The 15,761-nt window shown below is 48.6% G+C and overlaps 1 protein-coding gene across 1 annotated transcript in view; it reads left to right on the top strand.

The window, feature by feature from the left end:
- Gli2 (GLI family zinc finger 2) overlaps positions 1–15,761 on the top strand; it is a 234,870-nt gene that overhangs the window by 200,672 nt on the left and 18,437 nt on the right. The window contains exons 4-6 of the mRNA XM_042685199.1: positions 1,061–1,263; positions 5,051–5,236; positions 14,384–14,585. Of these exons, the coding sequence (XP_042541133.1) occupies positions 1,061–1,263; positions 5,051–5,236; positions 14,384–14,585 (591 nt within the window). The remainder of the gene's footprint in view (positions 1–1,060; positions 1,264–5,050; positions 5,237–14,383; positions 14,586–15,761) is intronic.

Genomic DNA, 15,761 nt, shown 5'->3' with positions numbered 1-15,761 from the left:
GTGTTTAGCCTCTATTCACTGGCTAGTGCTGAAAGGATTTGACTATAATTTGGAAGTGATCACAGAATGCCAGTGTATAAAATGAAAATGCAGATGTGTCTGCTCATGTGGTGCTTGGGTTTCCAGCAGGATTCCTGTTTCCTGTGAATCTCTTTTCTTATTTGTTTATTTGTTTGGTTTTCGTGGCAGTATTGGAGTTTAAGCTCAGGGCTTAATAGGCAGACACTCTACCACTTGAATCCACCTCAAGTCCTTTCTGCTGTGTGTGTTTGTGTGTGTGTGTGTATGTGCGCACACATGCGTGCATGTATGTGTGTGCACACACACACATGCAGGCATCCATCCTGGGGCTTGAACTCAGGACCTGGATGCCATCTCTGAGCTTTTTTGTTCAAGACTAGCACTCTACCACTTGAGTCACACCTTCACTTCTGGATTTTTGGTGTGTAATTGTACACAAGAGTTTTATGGGTCTGGGCTGGGAAGGTGGCTCAGTGGTAGAGTGCTTGCCTTGCATGCCTGAGCCCCTGGGTTCAATTCCTCAGCACCACATAAGCAAAACGAAAAAAGCCAGAAGTGGCGCTGTGGCTCAAGTGGTAGAGTGCTAGCCTTGAGCTGAAGAGCTGAGGGATAGCGCCCAGGCACAGAGTTCAGGCCTCACTACCAGACACCCCCCCCCCAAAAAAAAAAAAGAGTTTTATGGGTCTTCCTGCCTGGGCTGGCTTAAAACCTTGATCCTCAGATCTCAGCTTCCTGACTAGCTAGGATTACAGGCATGAGCCACCTATATGCCTCACTGCTTTTATTTTTTCAAATCTCATTTTTCCCCCAAGACTAGTCTGGACTAAAATCATGTTATTTATTTTTCTCTTGTAGGTGGGATGATAGGTATATTTCACATGCCCAGCTTTTTATTGGCTGAGATGGGGTCTCTTGGACTTTTCTTAGGCTGACCTTGACCCATGATCCTTCTGACCTCCACCTCCCAAGTAGTTGCGATGACAGGCATTAGCTTCCACATCTACCCTTGTTCTGAGAATATTGTGTTTTATCTCTCTAGGCCTCCCACCCTGAGCGGCAGCCCCATCATCTCTGATATCTCCTTGATCCGGCTTTCCCCGCACCCTGCTGGCCCTGGGGAGTCCCCCTTCAGTGCCCCCCACCCATATGTGAACCCCCACATGGAGCACTACCTCCGGTCCATGCACAGCAGCCCCACGCTCTCCATGATCTCTGCAGCCAGGGGCCTCAGCCCTGCAGATGGTAAGTCAGGGGAGTGGGGCAGGAGGAGCACCTGGGGCACAATAGATGACCAGTGGATTGGTCCTAATAACTACCCTCAGTTACGCTGAATCTTGTTTCCTGGGAAAGTGATTTGGTTGTCTTTCCTTCCCACTATCTCTGTGTAAGTAAATGAGCGGGGAGAGCCATGAGATTTGTTTTTGTGATCTTTAGGGAGCCCTTCAATGTACAAGTCTTATATGAATCACCAAAACGACAAAGGAAAGGTCTGTTCCTTGTGTCAGTTTTTTGTCAATCTGACAAAGACCTGAGAAAATCAATGTGAAAGAGGAAGGATTTATTTTGTCTTGGCATTTCAGAGGTTTCCATCCAGGGTCAGCTGGCGCCATTGCTCTGAGGCTTGTAATAAAGTAGAGCGTCATAGTGCGGAATACATGGCAGAGCAGAGCTGCTCCCCTCATGGTGGCAGGAAGCAGAGAAAGGGAAGGGGCTGTGGACATGGCATATCCTTCAAAGGCATACCTCCTGGTGACCTGTTTCCTCCAATTAAGCTCCACTTTCTGGTTTCTACCACCTCCCACAAATACCATTAATGGATTCATTCAGTGAAGAAGTCAGAGTCCTTGTGATCCAATCCCAAAAACCCACCCCTTAACATTACACTGGGGACCAAGCCTGCAGCAACCAGCCTTTTGCAGGATACTTTTTACCCAAATCACACCAGTATGTCTGACATGTGATTGGTTCTAATAAACCAACCTCTGAAGAAGCTGGTATTGAGCGAAAGGGGTGTTAGGGCAGGATATCTTGTGGAATTCCAGAGCACTTGGGGCTGGCTGCTACCTGCATCTCTTTTATATATGTTTGGCAGGTCAATACAGATGGCAGCCCAGGTCAGTGCAGGTACTTCCAACATCCCAGAGATAAACTGTGGTTTTTACATTACTATGCTCAGATGCTTGAGAGAGAATTGATTGGGCCAGATTAGAGATTCATGTCGTTTCTTCTACTCTGGTTAATTTGAGCTAGAAAAAAAGGCACAGTCATACGACATAAATAAAAAATTTTATACCTGTAGCCTACTCCCATTCCTTACCCCTCTGGTGCATGTGTGCAAACACACATGTTTGCACAAACACACTTTGGGTCTTCCTGGGAAGTACACCCTACCCCAGCATGCTGTGGGTGCTAGCTTCCAACTCTTACTGCCTTGCCAATGTTATTTGCCTCTCCTTGAAAATAACTCAGCTATGTCTTCTCAAAACATGTCCAGCTAAGTCTTTACCTCTTAGACTAGGGTCACTTATAAGCCAGAGGACATTTGTATGGCACACTTTTTTTTTCTGTTTTTTTCAGTATTGAAATTTGAACTTGGGGACTTCATGCTTGCTAGTCGGGCACTCAGCCACCTGAGCCACAACCCCAGCCCTTATTGTTCTGGCTGTTTTGGAGATAGATCTTGTTTTCTACCCTGGCCAGCCTGGAACATGATCCTCTGGTGTTTTATGCTTCCCACTATAGCTGGGATCACAGGTATTCGCCACCATGCCCAGCTATTGGTTGACACGAGTTCTTGAGAACTTTCTCCCTCAGACTGGCGACAAACCATGATCCTCCTAATCTCAGTCCCTCAAGTAGGTAGTCACCTTTACAGGCATGAGCTACCATGTCCAGCTTGTACATATTTGAGGTTGGTATACAGACACTCTGAAGCACAGCCCCAGAAACATGGCCCCTCATTGTTACCCTCATTCCCCTGCAGAGGAAGGTGTCCCCTCCTACTTCCAGGATGTGACACTGAGCTGAAGCTGAGGACTAGGTCTGAGAAGACACAAGCTGGATTTTTACAGTGAAAAGGGAGCTTTCTGCCTCCAATGTTGCAAAAACCATACCCTCAAACCTTCTAGGAGAAAGTAATTTATGTTCTGCCAGTTATTCATTCAAGACAAACCAGAAACTATTGCAACCACTGTACCTAAACATAGCCAACCAGACTATGGCGCCATTGTGAAGTTGTTCCTCAAGTTCAAGACACAGTCCTAAGCTTCCTGTGAGTCCCTAGAGTGGCCTTGACTGAGCTGAGGCCTCTAAGATGTGCTACCTCCACACTGAGAGCCATCTTGTAGAAAGTAGGTCCTGGCTTCTCTGTCACTCCTAGTGACCCAGCCAGTGATGAGCCTATGTGACAGTGCAGGTCAGCTTCCACCTATTCCCAGAAGCCCACATGTGGTATAGTGAGCATAAAGGTGCCTTTATGCACACTGGCATCCCTGAACCTGTGCTGCCTCATTCAGGAAAGGGAAATTGGCAGGTGTCATGAAGTTAGGAATCTTGAGCCAAGATTATCTTGATTACCTACATGGATCCTCCATCCAATGACATGTATCCTTACAAAATGTACACAAGGGAGACACTGACGTAAAAATGGAGATAGGTGGGCTGGGAAGGTGGCTCGGTGGTAGAGCGCTTGCCTTGCATGCCTGAGGCCCTGGGTTCAATTCCTCAGCACCACATAAGCAAAAAAGAAAAAAGCCAGAAGTGGAGCTGTGGCTCAAGTGGTAGAGCACCTAGCCTTGAGCTGACGAGCTGAGGGACAACGCCCAGGCCCAGAGTTCAGGCCCCACAACCGGACCCCCCCCCAAAAAAATGGAGATAGGTGGAATGATGGAGCCATAAGCCAAGGAAGATAGAGGCATCTAGAAGCCAGAGGAGACAAAGAATGGATTCTCCCACTAGAGTCTTTGAAGGAACTCGAGCCCTACTGATTCCTTGACCTCGAAAATTGTGCAAGAATAAAATATTCTTGTTTTAACAGAGAGGCTATAGATCACAGTGGTTAGGACCTAGGGCTTTAGATTCAAAATAGGGGTTCCATCCCAACTTGATCATTTCCATACCAATGCGACCTGATTCAAAGTACTAAACCAATGGACTGAGTGTCCTCATTTTCTCAGTATAGATGATAAGGATGCCTGGTGGCTCTCAATGTGGTGGTAACAATGAGATTAGAGAATGACCAAACCTTCAGTGTGCCTGTTATGGTCCCAGTGAGTGCTGAGTGCTCATCATGACCCTGGCCACTACAGTCATGATCAATAGGAATTCCACAGGGGAGAGCATTTGTGCCTCCATTTACAGATGGAAAACAGAGAGAGCACCTTTGGTTTCACACACTCAGTAAAGCCTAGGACTCTCATCAGATATCTATAACATCCAAGCTCCCAGGACTTCCCTGACACACCACCTACCAAATACAGGCCCTCAAATACTCTTGCTGTCTCCTTCCTCAGCCCTATGCAGGCAGGACTGACTACAGGGTGAGCACATGGTCTCAAGGCTCTTTGCTGCAAGGGCTGGCGGGGTGGGGGGTGGGGGGTGGTAGGTTTGAGAGACAAAGAGCTTTCTCTGAACAGCCCCAGAAACTCCCCACAGGCCACCTTGCCCTGGGCATCCAGGTAGAGACTGACCCGTCCCAAAGCTGTTGCTATGGTACCTCCTCTCACATCTTTTCCTTTTAAAGGCTATTGAGTCCAGATCCTGTTGCCCTGGGGCTCTGGGCTTCTGGGAGGCTTGGAGGAGGGGGGAGTGGGGGTCGGGCAGGAAGTGGAGGAATGCTGGGATGAATCTGGTCTCCATCATCACCAGTCATGTGTCTCCACAATGGTTGAACTCAGGCCTAGCTCAGTGGTGACACTGGGGCAGCAAGGAGTGGGCAGAAGGGTCCCAGAAGAGACCTCAGTCTGGGTGTGATTTCTCTTCGCTTCTTTGGGCAGGAAATTCTGACAGCTTCTTTCTCTTTTGCCCACAGTGGCCCACGAGCACCTTAAGGAGAGGGGGCTGTTTGGCCTCTCTGCCCCAGGCACCAACCCCTCCGACTATTACCACCAGATGACCCTCATGGGGGGCCACCCTGCACCTTACGGGGACCTCTTAATGCAGAGTGGGGGTGCCACTGGGGCGCCCCATCTCCACGACTACCTCAATCCTGTGGATGGTAAGTTCTGATGGGGAAAAGTATGGGATGGGAACATGCGGCCAGGGCAAAGCAGGATGAAGAGTCCGCGCTGACTGGTACCCACAAGGCTACAGCGGGCTGTCCTTGTTCTCTTTGAAGCCAGGGTCTCTAGGGAGAAGTCAAGACTTTGTCTCAGTGTCTGCCACCCCATCATCCACAAGAAGACTAAGTCTCCAGACAACACATAGCCAGTTGTGAGGTTGTAGACCTCAAGCAGATGAAGCACAGCCATCTCTGTTCTGGTGGAAGCCACAGTACAATGGGGAGACACAGGCAATGGCAGAACTGTTACACAAATGGACTGAGGAGCAAGCTGAGCACTGGTGGCTCATGTCTATAATCCTAGTTACTCAGAAAACTGAGGTCTGAGGATCAAGGTTTGAAGCCAAGCCAGCCTAAAAAAGAAAAGTCTGTGAGACTCTTATCTCCACTTAGTCAGAAGTAGAGCTGTGGTTCAGATGGTAGAGTACCAGCCTTGAGTGAGAAAGCTCAGGAACAGCATTTAAGTCCTGGGTTCAAGCTCCTGAACATACACACTACACACAACACACACACACACACACACACACACACACACACACACACACACACACATGGAAAAAAGAAATGGACCAAGGAAGCAAGGAAGCACAGTAGGAAACTGAGGAGGAAGTACTGAGTAGGGTATAATTTGGGGAGAGGAAGAAGATGATATTAAAGCACAGAATTAGAAAGTGTGAGCCATGCAGAAGTCTAGAGGAAGAGCCATCTAAGCAGAGTGATCTGCCAATGCAAAGAGCCTGAGGTACCAGTAGGCCATTTAACTCCAAAGGTCAGTGTGGTTCATGGGGAGCAAGTGAGGGTCTGGACTGAGGCCAGAATTCCCAGGTAGATTGTGCCAGACAGTTGAGATGTGCCAGATACTGGAGATGGGATGCTGCAGTGTGCCAAGGAGTGAGGAGAGCTTGCTTCTTCAATGGAAACTCAGTTGATTGCCAGACAGGCAGAAGCAGAGATGGTCATATTTCAGTAGATTATATAGTAGCCCATGATTTGTTACTAGATCACTTATGAAGTTGAAGAGAGAGAAGTCAAGATCCACACCATGGTCTGGGGCTCAGGTCACCACTAGCCTTGCGTCCTGTTTTCTATGGTCACCAGCCAGCTCTGTACCACTGGTGGGACTCAAAGGAGCCCAACTATAGCTGGCTGGTACTTCTTAGACATGGCGAGATGCCAGGCCTGCCAGGCCTGGGGTGCACCTGACAGAGAGGAGCTCTCTGTGTGTGTTGGACGAGAGCAAATGAGTGGCAGTTGGAGAAGAATATGGGAGGGAAAGCTGGAAACTCATTAGGGCAGAAACTGCTTGGGTGAGAGAGCAGCAGCAAGCTGGAGGCAGCTTTGTTCACCAGGGCACTTGGCATTGAGCAGCAACTGAGAAGGTTGAGCAACTCTGAGAACAGGAAGGCCAAGGCTGGAGGAGCAGAGGAGAAAGGAGGGGTACTCATGGGTAGGTGAGAGAGCTCATGATGATCATCATTGTACTCATTGTTGTCATTATCATCACCATCATCATCATCATCATCACTAGTTGTTGAATAATTCATCACAGCCCCGCCCTCCTCTCTCCACCAGACCCTGGGGTTGGCAGAGAAAGGATTTCAGGCCTGGGATGTGGGAGAGACCTTTCTCCACATACTCATTCAGGAACAGGCAAGCTACTCCTTTCCCTTGATTCCCAAACCATTAAAATCCAAGGAAATCTAACCAGCTCAGCACTCTCTCCTGTATTTGTCACTACTTCGAATATATATATATATATATATATATATATATATATATATTCCAAGCAAGTTTACTTTTGTGCTGAGGATTAAATCCAGAGTCTCACACCTGCTGAGCATATGCTGTACCACAGAGCTGTGCCCCAGTTCTTCTCAAACCAGTTTCAACCAGAGCTAGAATCATTTTAAAATGTTTTAGGCACTTTGGCTCAGCTTTAGTGGGGGGGGGGGGGGAATGTGTCATTCCACTGAGTCTAAGGGAGCATGCCTGAATCCCTAGCCCCTCCCCTCCCCTCCTTTGAACCATGGGGGCCAGGTAGACCTTGTTAGTCCCTAAATTTCCTGCAATCACCCTGCTCCTCCCATTGGGGAATCTTCAATCCATGCAGTGACATGTGCCAGTGGCTCTTTCCATCGAGTTTCTTTGTCCTCAGCATACTTACAGAGGAAATCTTGCAGGCTATCATATGGCACTAGCAGTGTGGCTCTGGGTACCACCTGTGGAGGGGTCCTAGGTTTCTCGGTAGGACTTGTGAGTTCACACTAGCAAGCCACCTTTATTTGATTTTTATTTTATTTGTGCCAATACTAGGGTTGAACTCAGGACCTCTTACTCTCCCTTGGCTTTTTTGCTCAAGGCTGGCACTCTACTACTTGAGCCATACCTCTACTTCCATCTTTTTTCTAGTTAATTGAAGATAAAAGTTTCCAGGCTGCCTTTGCTCTATAACCCACACATCTGGATAACTAGAATTGTAAGCATGAACCACTATATATTCAAGTTCCTGTTTAAAGAATATATGAACCAGGGACCTGAGAGATCATAGGGAGTTTAGGAGATAGTGTCTTCCTGTCTCTGTCTGTCTGTCTGTCTGTCTCTCTCTCTCTCTCTCTCTCTCTCACACACACACACATACGCACACACACTTATTTGGCAGCTATGTGCCTGCCAGGCCTGGTTCTAAGGTACCAGGACCCAACACACCAGTCCCCCCTGATGGCACTTGCACTGCAGGGGTGTTGGCCTGTGGAAGCCCCTGGTTGAAACACAGAATGCCTATCCTTACCTACCTGCCATCCGTGGCAGGTTCCTGTCTTGGTACACTTATTCATGTCCTGAAAGGAGGGAACACTGCAGGGAGAGGTTTAGCATGTGGCATGTAGGTGTGCAGGTGGGATGTGTGCCAGACTCAGAGGCAGCCTGGGCAGGAGGAAGCCTGGTGATCTCTCAGCCCAGCCCACTCATGTACAACCACAGCATAATTTTGACCAAGTCATGTGTCCTCTGAGTGGCTGCGTATTTAATATTTTTAATTGACTCACCTTTTAGGGTTAAATAAATAAATAGATCTTAAACTGGAGCTTTCTATCTCTTCCTGGAATAGAGAACTTGACTGTGTCTGAGGAGGATCTCAGTCTTTGTCTCTATCTCCATGGAACCTGTGATCATCTCACCTGGGGAGACACACCTTACTAGTGGAAAACCCTGTAGCAAACCAGAAAGACTGAGGGCAGCCTGGCCTCTAAGAGGGTCCTGGAGGCCAGATGCAGAGCCCATCTTCCTGGAGGTCAGAATTGAAGCAGGACCAGGTAGTTCCGTGGCTTTGGAGACTTCCCAACTTCTCCTTTGGTCCTTTGGTGTTCTGACATATAGGGAGCAAAGCCACACAGCAAGGTCACAGACCAGCTGAGAAAGCCAAGGTTGCCCAGCACTGGTGGCTCATGCCTATAATCCTAGCTATTAAGGAAGCTGAGCTCTGAGGATTGTATTCAAAGCCAGCCCAGGCAAGAAAGTTTGTGAAACTCTTACCTCTAATTATGACCCAAAGGCAAGGAAGTAGAGCTCTGGCTCAAGCAGTAGAGTGCTAGCCTTGAGCAAGAAAGCTCAGAGACACCTGAGTTCAAACCCCAGGACCAGCACGCACGCACGCACGCACACACGCACGCGCACACATCCACACACACACACAAGTCAAAGTCACCCCTCTGGTAGTGACAATTCACTCTTTGTCACCAGGGCACTAATGCAGCACCTTCTTGCCTTACAAAGTTAAATATTGATGATTTAACCACAGCTCTGCAGCCGCCACATCCTGCCTCCCCCACCTGCACCCCATTGAGAAGATTGAAATGTTTCCGATTGAAATACTGTTTACAGCCCATATTTCCTCTGAGCAGTGTATTTTATTGTCATATTGACACTAATTTGACTTGGATGTCACCTCCATTCTGACACTCGTTCTTTATGCTGCCTGTGAATCCAGTGGGAGGGAGCGTCCAGAAACAAGTTACATTGATCACAGCACAGAGAGGCAGGACCTGCCAAGGGAGAGGCTGTCAGAGGCTGAGCCTAGAGTCAGCCTGGGACAGAGAGGGAGACTGAGGCCAAGGAGGTTAGGCTGCTGAATACTAGCCTGCACTGGGTGGTGTGTATGAGCTATCTGATAAACCTGCACACATCAACATGCAAAGCCACTTCTCTGCCCTGCCCCCATCGTGTAACTAGGAATCATTATAGAGCCCTAACCGGAGCCTCTCTGCGGTCTGTGCTGCCTCTACTCCCTGATTAGATATGCTATGGATGGCCATGTGGAGAGCACTTGGGGTTCTGCAGCTGGATTCTTCAGAGTATGCATTCCATGAGTCCAGAGAAGACCTGACAAGATTGGGCCATGCAGGGGTGCTCCCTGGCCATTGGAGATGGTGGGCCCTCCATCACTGCTGCAAATGTCCCCATGGAAAGGACATCCCAGCCCCCTGCTGAGGATGGCACTGGGTACAGACAAGGCTCCAGGGTCCTTGCACGGGATAGAGTTGCTTCTCAGTCTGCAGGCCCTGGGGAAAGTGCCCAACCTAATGCCACAGAAGCCCATCCCAGCTTTGAGTGACATGTTAATGCTCCTCAGCTCACAGCAGCCCCAAGGTGGGCTCTCCAGCCCATCTTCCATGCAGTGAACTAGCTCTGAGACAGTCGGTTGCTTGACCAAAGCCCCAGGCCACAGAGGTGAGAAGAGGTCAGGGCCTGGCCTTCGGGACCAAGGGCCAGCCCTTGTACCTTCTGCCCTTCCCATTGCTCCAGAGACACCACTAGGCTGAATATGTCCAGGGTCTCTGGGCACTGACTTCATCTCTCACCTAGACAGTGAATTCTATGAGGGCAGAGCCTTGGGTCCTCCCAGCATGCCCCAGTGCTGCATAAGAGGCAGGTGGATGAATGAACAAACTGGAATGAGCAAAAGAAAGAAACAGATATTGGCTGGGTGATAGGGACTCAGATCTATAATCCTAGCTACTCAGGAGGCTGAGATCTGAGGATCATGGATCAAAGCCAACCTGGGCATAAATGTCCATGAGACTCCAATTAATTTAAAAAGCCAAGTAATAAGAGTGCCAGCCTTGAGTATAAGCCCTAGTACTAGCATGCACGTGCACACACACACACACACACACACACACACACACACACACACACACACACAAAGCCAGAGACAGGTGGGGACAGGAACAGGCTATGTTAGGCTTCTAGCCAGGTGAGGACAGCAGGTGGCCTGTCTCCTAGTGACAGACCCGAATTAGAACAAGCTCTTCCACAGATGAATGGACGCTGTGGCTCTGCCAGCCCCAAGCTATAAATCATAGGCAAGACCGTGGGAAATGAATGCCAGGCTTTTCTTCCTATTTAGTAATTTATCAAGGGAAGAGGCACATTAATACACATATTTCCCTTGAGGGGTGGGAATAACAGAGATGAATATCACTGTCAGATTTGGCCTGTTTCCTCTTGTTAGGGGCGCCCAAGAGGGTGGTAATCAGAGTGTTAGCAGTAAATATATATATATATATATATATATATATATATATATATATATACACACATATACATATATATATATATATATGACAAGATGTGTGTATTCTTCCTTTAGTAAATGTTAGATCTTTTGTGTCTTCTATTTCCCTCCTTGTGACTTGTAAGCAATTGGTCTTCAGGAGGATTGACTTTTGCAGCTGGCTTTGAAGTAAGGAATGACCAGCACACTCAGGAAATAAGAACCAAGAAGCTTAAGAGAATCCTGGATGGAAGCCGATGGGTGGATGTGTGGGGCAACTGGATGGCCACATGGCCTGACTGTCCTTTCTAGAATTGCCTTACTTTCCTTCCTCATTGACTATAGATTCACACTGTCCATCAAAATAGGCTTCTCAGCACTAAGGAAGTTGTGACTCTGCCTCTTCCCTCTAGAATGTCACTGGTTGTAAGCCCTGTACCTGGAGTTACAGTGTATCATCACAACCTGCCAAGTTAAACCACATGACCTCACTGTAGAGATCAGGAAAGAGAGGCTCAAGAAGGCTGAGTTAATCAGCTCTAAAAATGCCATTAAGGGACAGAGGTGGCCAGCTAGCAAGCTCTCTGTGTGTCTCTATCAACTGCTGAGTTATACCTTTCCTTTTCTTCTGGATCCTGCCCAGGGTGTAGCCACAGTGGCACATGATCCTGGCATCCATGTGCCAGCCTCATGAACCCGGTCTTCTCTTCCATGGGCTGTGTGTCCTAAGCACACTGATGAGCCGCCCCCATACCTTTGTCTTCTGTAAAAGATGGAGAACAGCCTCCATGGGGCAGCTGAGCTGATGAAATTATTTGACACAATCCAGGCCCTGGTACCTGCTAAGAAGACATTCTGTCAGGGCTGTAGCTCTGCTGTCCCTCGTGATGTCATGGAGGTGATGTTTGGTCACCACATGGCCTTTCCATGGCTTGAACATCAGGGATACAATGCTAAGGGGAGAAGGACTTAAGCTCCTAATGCCTGAGAGAGAAAGACAGACCGAGAGAGGGAGAGATGAAGAGGAAGAGAGCCAGCAGATAACAATAAGAGCGATGGCTCACTACTACGACCCTTTGTGGAAAGATAGGTCTGACCATAGGAGCCATCGCCCAGCTTGAGGAGGAAAGGAAAGACTTCCTGGAAGAGGTGACTGTTTAGTAAGAACACAGCTGATACACAGAGAAAGCCACACATGCATAGACCCTGTGTAGGAGGGAGCAGAAGGAGACCAGAGGGGCAAGATAAAGCCCAGCTGTGAGCCCCCATTATAATAGCAGAGGGGAGCTTGGGGAAATTTGAGAGGAAGGCGGGAACATGATCTGATTTTTAAGTTAAAAAGCTGTCTTGGCCAAAACTAAGGAATGTGGATTGGACAGACAGCAGTTTATCTAGGGCCCCTCAAATGATATCCCAGCAAGCACGGGGCCAGGCTGGGCCTCCAGCTGGAGAGAAAAGGGATTTAAAGAAGGGTTCCATTCTGGAACTACCTGAGCAAGCTCAGCTGTGCAGAGGAGATGGGGGGCGGGGCTGATACCATAATCCTCTGTCCTACACTGGGTGGGTGCTGAGGGGCAGAAGATCCCACACTGAAGGAAGAGCTGGTGGGATGGAGCAGGAGTAGAGGAGAGGAGATACAGATGGGATGACTTGGAGCCATTTTTCAGACAGGAGGGGAGGCTGAACAGGCAATTGGCTATAGCAAGTTCACCATTCAGAGCCCTGAAAGCTGGAGGTTAAAGTTGTTTGTAAGCAGAGCATCTTTCTAGGCCTGGTCCTTACCCAGTCTCTCTGAGGACAGAGGATACGGCCATAGAGTTCCCAGAAAATCCACACAGCAGGGTTCCTTTGAATCCAGGTTCAAATCCCCTTGAGCAAAGTCACTGCCCTCCCAAGACTAATTTCCTTACCTGTATGGTAAGGATGGTGACATGGCAGGTTGGTGATTGCTGTTAAGGCAGTGGGACTACATGTCACTAGGTTGTGACTGACATGCACTGGCCAGAGATGCTGACCAGCTGGGAGGGGGCTGCTTGCCGCCTGCATCCTCCCTCAGAATAGGTGGTCATGGTGTCAGCCTGGCCTCTGTAAAGGCAAGGAGTAAGCCTGCTCTGGCTTTCCCTGTACCTCCTCCTGTCCTTAGGCATATGAGCTAGGATCCTTCCTGCTAAGACAGAAAGGAGTGGTCTGACTATGTTCCCGCCCCCACCAGTGTCTCCAGAGGCATCTACGGATCACCTTCTATGTACCCACCTGCCTTAAGCCATTTGCTATTACTATAGCAAAATACTGAAGTCTAGGAAACTGATAAAGAATAGAGATTTTCTTAGCTCATGGCTGTGTAGATTGGGCAGCCCAAGTTCATGGCACTAGCATCTTAGGCGGGTCTGTTTTTTATGACAACATGGGAGAAGTTGTCACATGAAGAGACAGAAGAAGTACGCTTGCTAGGTCTCCTTTTCATAAAGCCCCACACCAAGTTTCATGACCTCATCTAACCATAATTACCTCCCAAAAGTCCATGTCCAGATGCCCCTAAGAAGTGCACTTGGGGGGAAAGTTTCTAGTCGATCAGCTTTTGGAAGACACAGTCAAACCTCTGCTTGCTAAGAGCTCTGTAAGCCCCAGCCCCCAGAGCCCAATGGAATAGACAGCAAAAAATAGAGCTTATGATGACAAGAAAGAACATGTAGAGGAAAGAAGAATACTCTAGCTCACTTTCTTAACTGAGTACTTTTCAAAGATCAGTTTGTCCATGACCTTGGAGGTTCTGGTTTTTGTTGGCCCTGTCGTTTTTTAGACCTGTGGCAAAGCAGGACATTGTGGTGGGAGCATGGATAGAGCAAAACTACTCATATCACATTTCAGAAGTAAAAGAGAGGAAGAAGTAGCTGAGTTTCCATGATACTCTTTAGCCACACATCCCCAATGACCTGAAGTCTTCCCACTAAGCCCTACCTCTTAAAGGTTCTACCACCTCACAATAGTGCCAAGCTAGGTATCAAGTCTCTAACACATGCCAGATCCAAAGTATAGCAATGGCTGGCCTTGTGGTGGGTGTGGAAGGAGCAGAGCCCTTACAGGCAGTGGTCAAGCCAGTTTTTGGCCTGGGGCTGGCTTCCCAAGTGGGTGTAGTTTGCAGAACCTTCCAGGCCACTCCTGCTTCATGCACATCACTGCCATGCTTTACGCATTGCTGAATTGTACCCTGGACTCTGTGTCTAAGGATCAAGACACTCACATGTGCCCAAGGCTTATGTTTACTCATTAACACCCCCACTGTACTTCCCAAATACCACTTTGTGTGCTGAACTGCATCATTTTACAGATGAGTCAACTGAGACTGAACAAGATTACTTCCCACATTCAAGAGCTCATTTAGAAAGTCAGCAGCGTTTCCATTTTCATGACACCATTCAAGCAGGCTTTCCTGTCCCCCACTTACTTATCCCTACTCCCCCTTACCTGCTCCATCACCTGCCCCCCCCCCAAGACAGGTAACACTGATGTGCTTTTTGTTGGTTGTCCCACAGTGTCACGATTCTCCAGCCCTCGGGTGACACCCCGCCTGAGCCGCAAGCGTGCGCTCTCCATCTCCCCACTCTCAGATGCCAGCCTCGACCTGCAGCGCATGATCCGGACCTCACCCAACTCCCTGGTGGCTTACATCAACAACTCACGCAGCAGCTCAGCTGCCAGCGGCTCTTATGGACACCTGTCGGCAGGTGCCCTGAGGTGAGCCCCACCTGTAGGGAGGAAGTTGAGAACTAGGGGCCATGTGGGAAGGGTCTAGATTTTCAGTTGTTGCTGTCAGCTAAGGAGAAAAAGGTAGGATTTGCCATATTTGCGACTAAGCACACTTAGCAATTTTATCACTATGATATGTTGGAAGTGTGCCTACCCAGGAGTACCACTTCCTGTATTAGGCTTTGTCACCAACAGTGACCCAGTGACATCAGAGATGTTTGAGTTCAAAGAAGGCTTTCTTAGACAGCTGCTGAGTATATAGGAGGCCACACCAAATATGACCCATGTCCTAAGCAGTTCTTGTTGGCATTGCTATGGCTGTGGCACACCATGGCTGCATCTGCATGAAAGCATGTCAGAGCTGTTCTTCCTCTCCCCTCTGCAACCCATGACTGTTCTGAGACTCCGATCCCCACCAATTTGACTGAAACTTGCATGCTCAAACTTAATGATGCTCCAGGAGAGGCTAGGGTGGCTAGGAATCCTGGGAGAGTTGGGCCAGAATGGGGAGATAGAAGGAATAACAAGCATATCAATTATCTTTTCCTGCACAAGTCACTCCAACAGAATGTTTTAAAACAATTAGCACGGGACTGGGAAGTTGGCTCAGTGGTAGAGCGCTTGCCTTGCATGCCTGAGGCCCTGAGTTCGATTCCTCAGCACCACATAAGCAAAAAGAAAAAAGCCGGAAGTGGTGCTGTGGCTTAAGTGGTAGGGCACTAGCCTTGAGCTGAAGAGCTGAGGGACAGTGCTCAGGCCCAGAGTTCAGGCCCCACAACTGGACCAAAAAAAAAACAAAACAATTAGCACATATTACCTGTAGGTTAGAAGTTTGGACTGGCTTAGCTCTAGGTCTCCCAGGGGACCTTTGTGGCTTCCTCCTTGCTCCTGTCACACCATTGGAGCCTCTGTATTGTGAAGATGTCTGTGCAGCTCCTAGAGAACCTTTCACCCAGAGCAGAAGCCTGCAAGGCTGTTGACCATTTAAATGTCCTTGAACACAGACCCAGTTCCCACCCCAGTGCTGCTGAAGGGAGCAGGAAGAAGCCACATGGTCTTCCATGATGTGGTCCAGGTGACCAGCAAGCATTCTGTCTCCTGTTATGGAAAGAGGGGATCAGAGTGAGCAGGAAAGACACTCCGGATCTGGACAAGGGAACATCA

Source organism: Dipodomys spectabilis, unplaced genomic scaffold (genome assembly GCF_019054845.1).
Source record: "Dipodomys spectabilis isolate Male_0828 unplaced genomic scaffold, ASM1905484v1 ptg000094l, whole genome shotgun sequence".
Classification (NCBI taxonomy): Eukaryota; Metazoa; Chordata; class Mammalia; order Rodentia; family Heteromyidae; genus Dipodomys; species Dipodomys spectabilis.
Note: the sequence above shows the minus strand (reverse complement) of the source record. Positions and strands in the feature narration are given on the sequence as shown.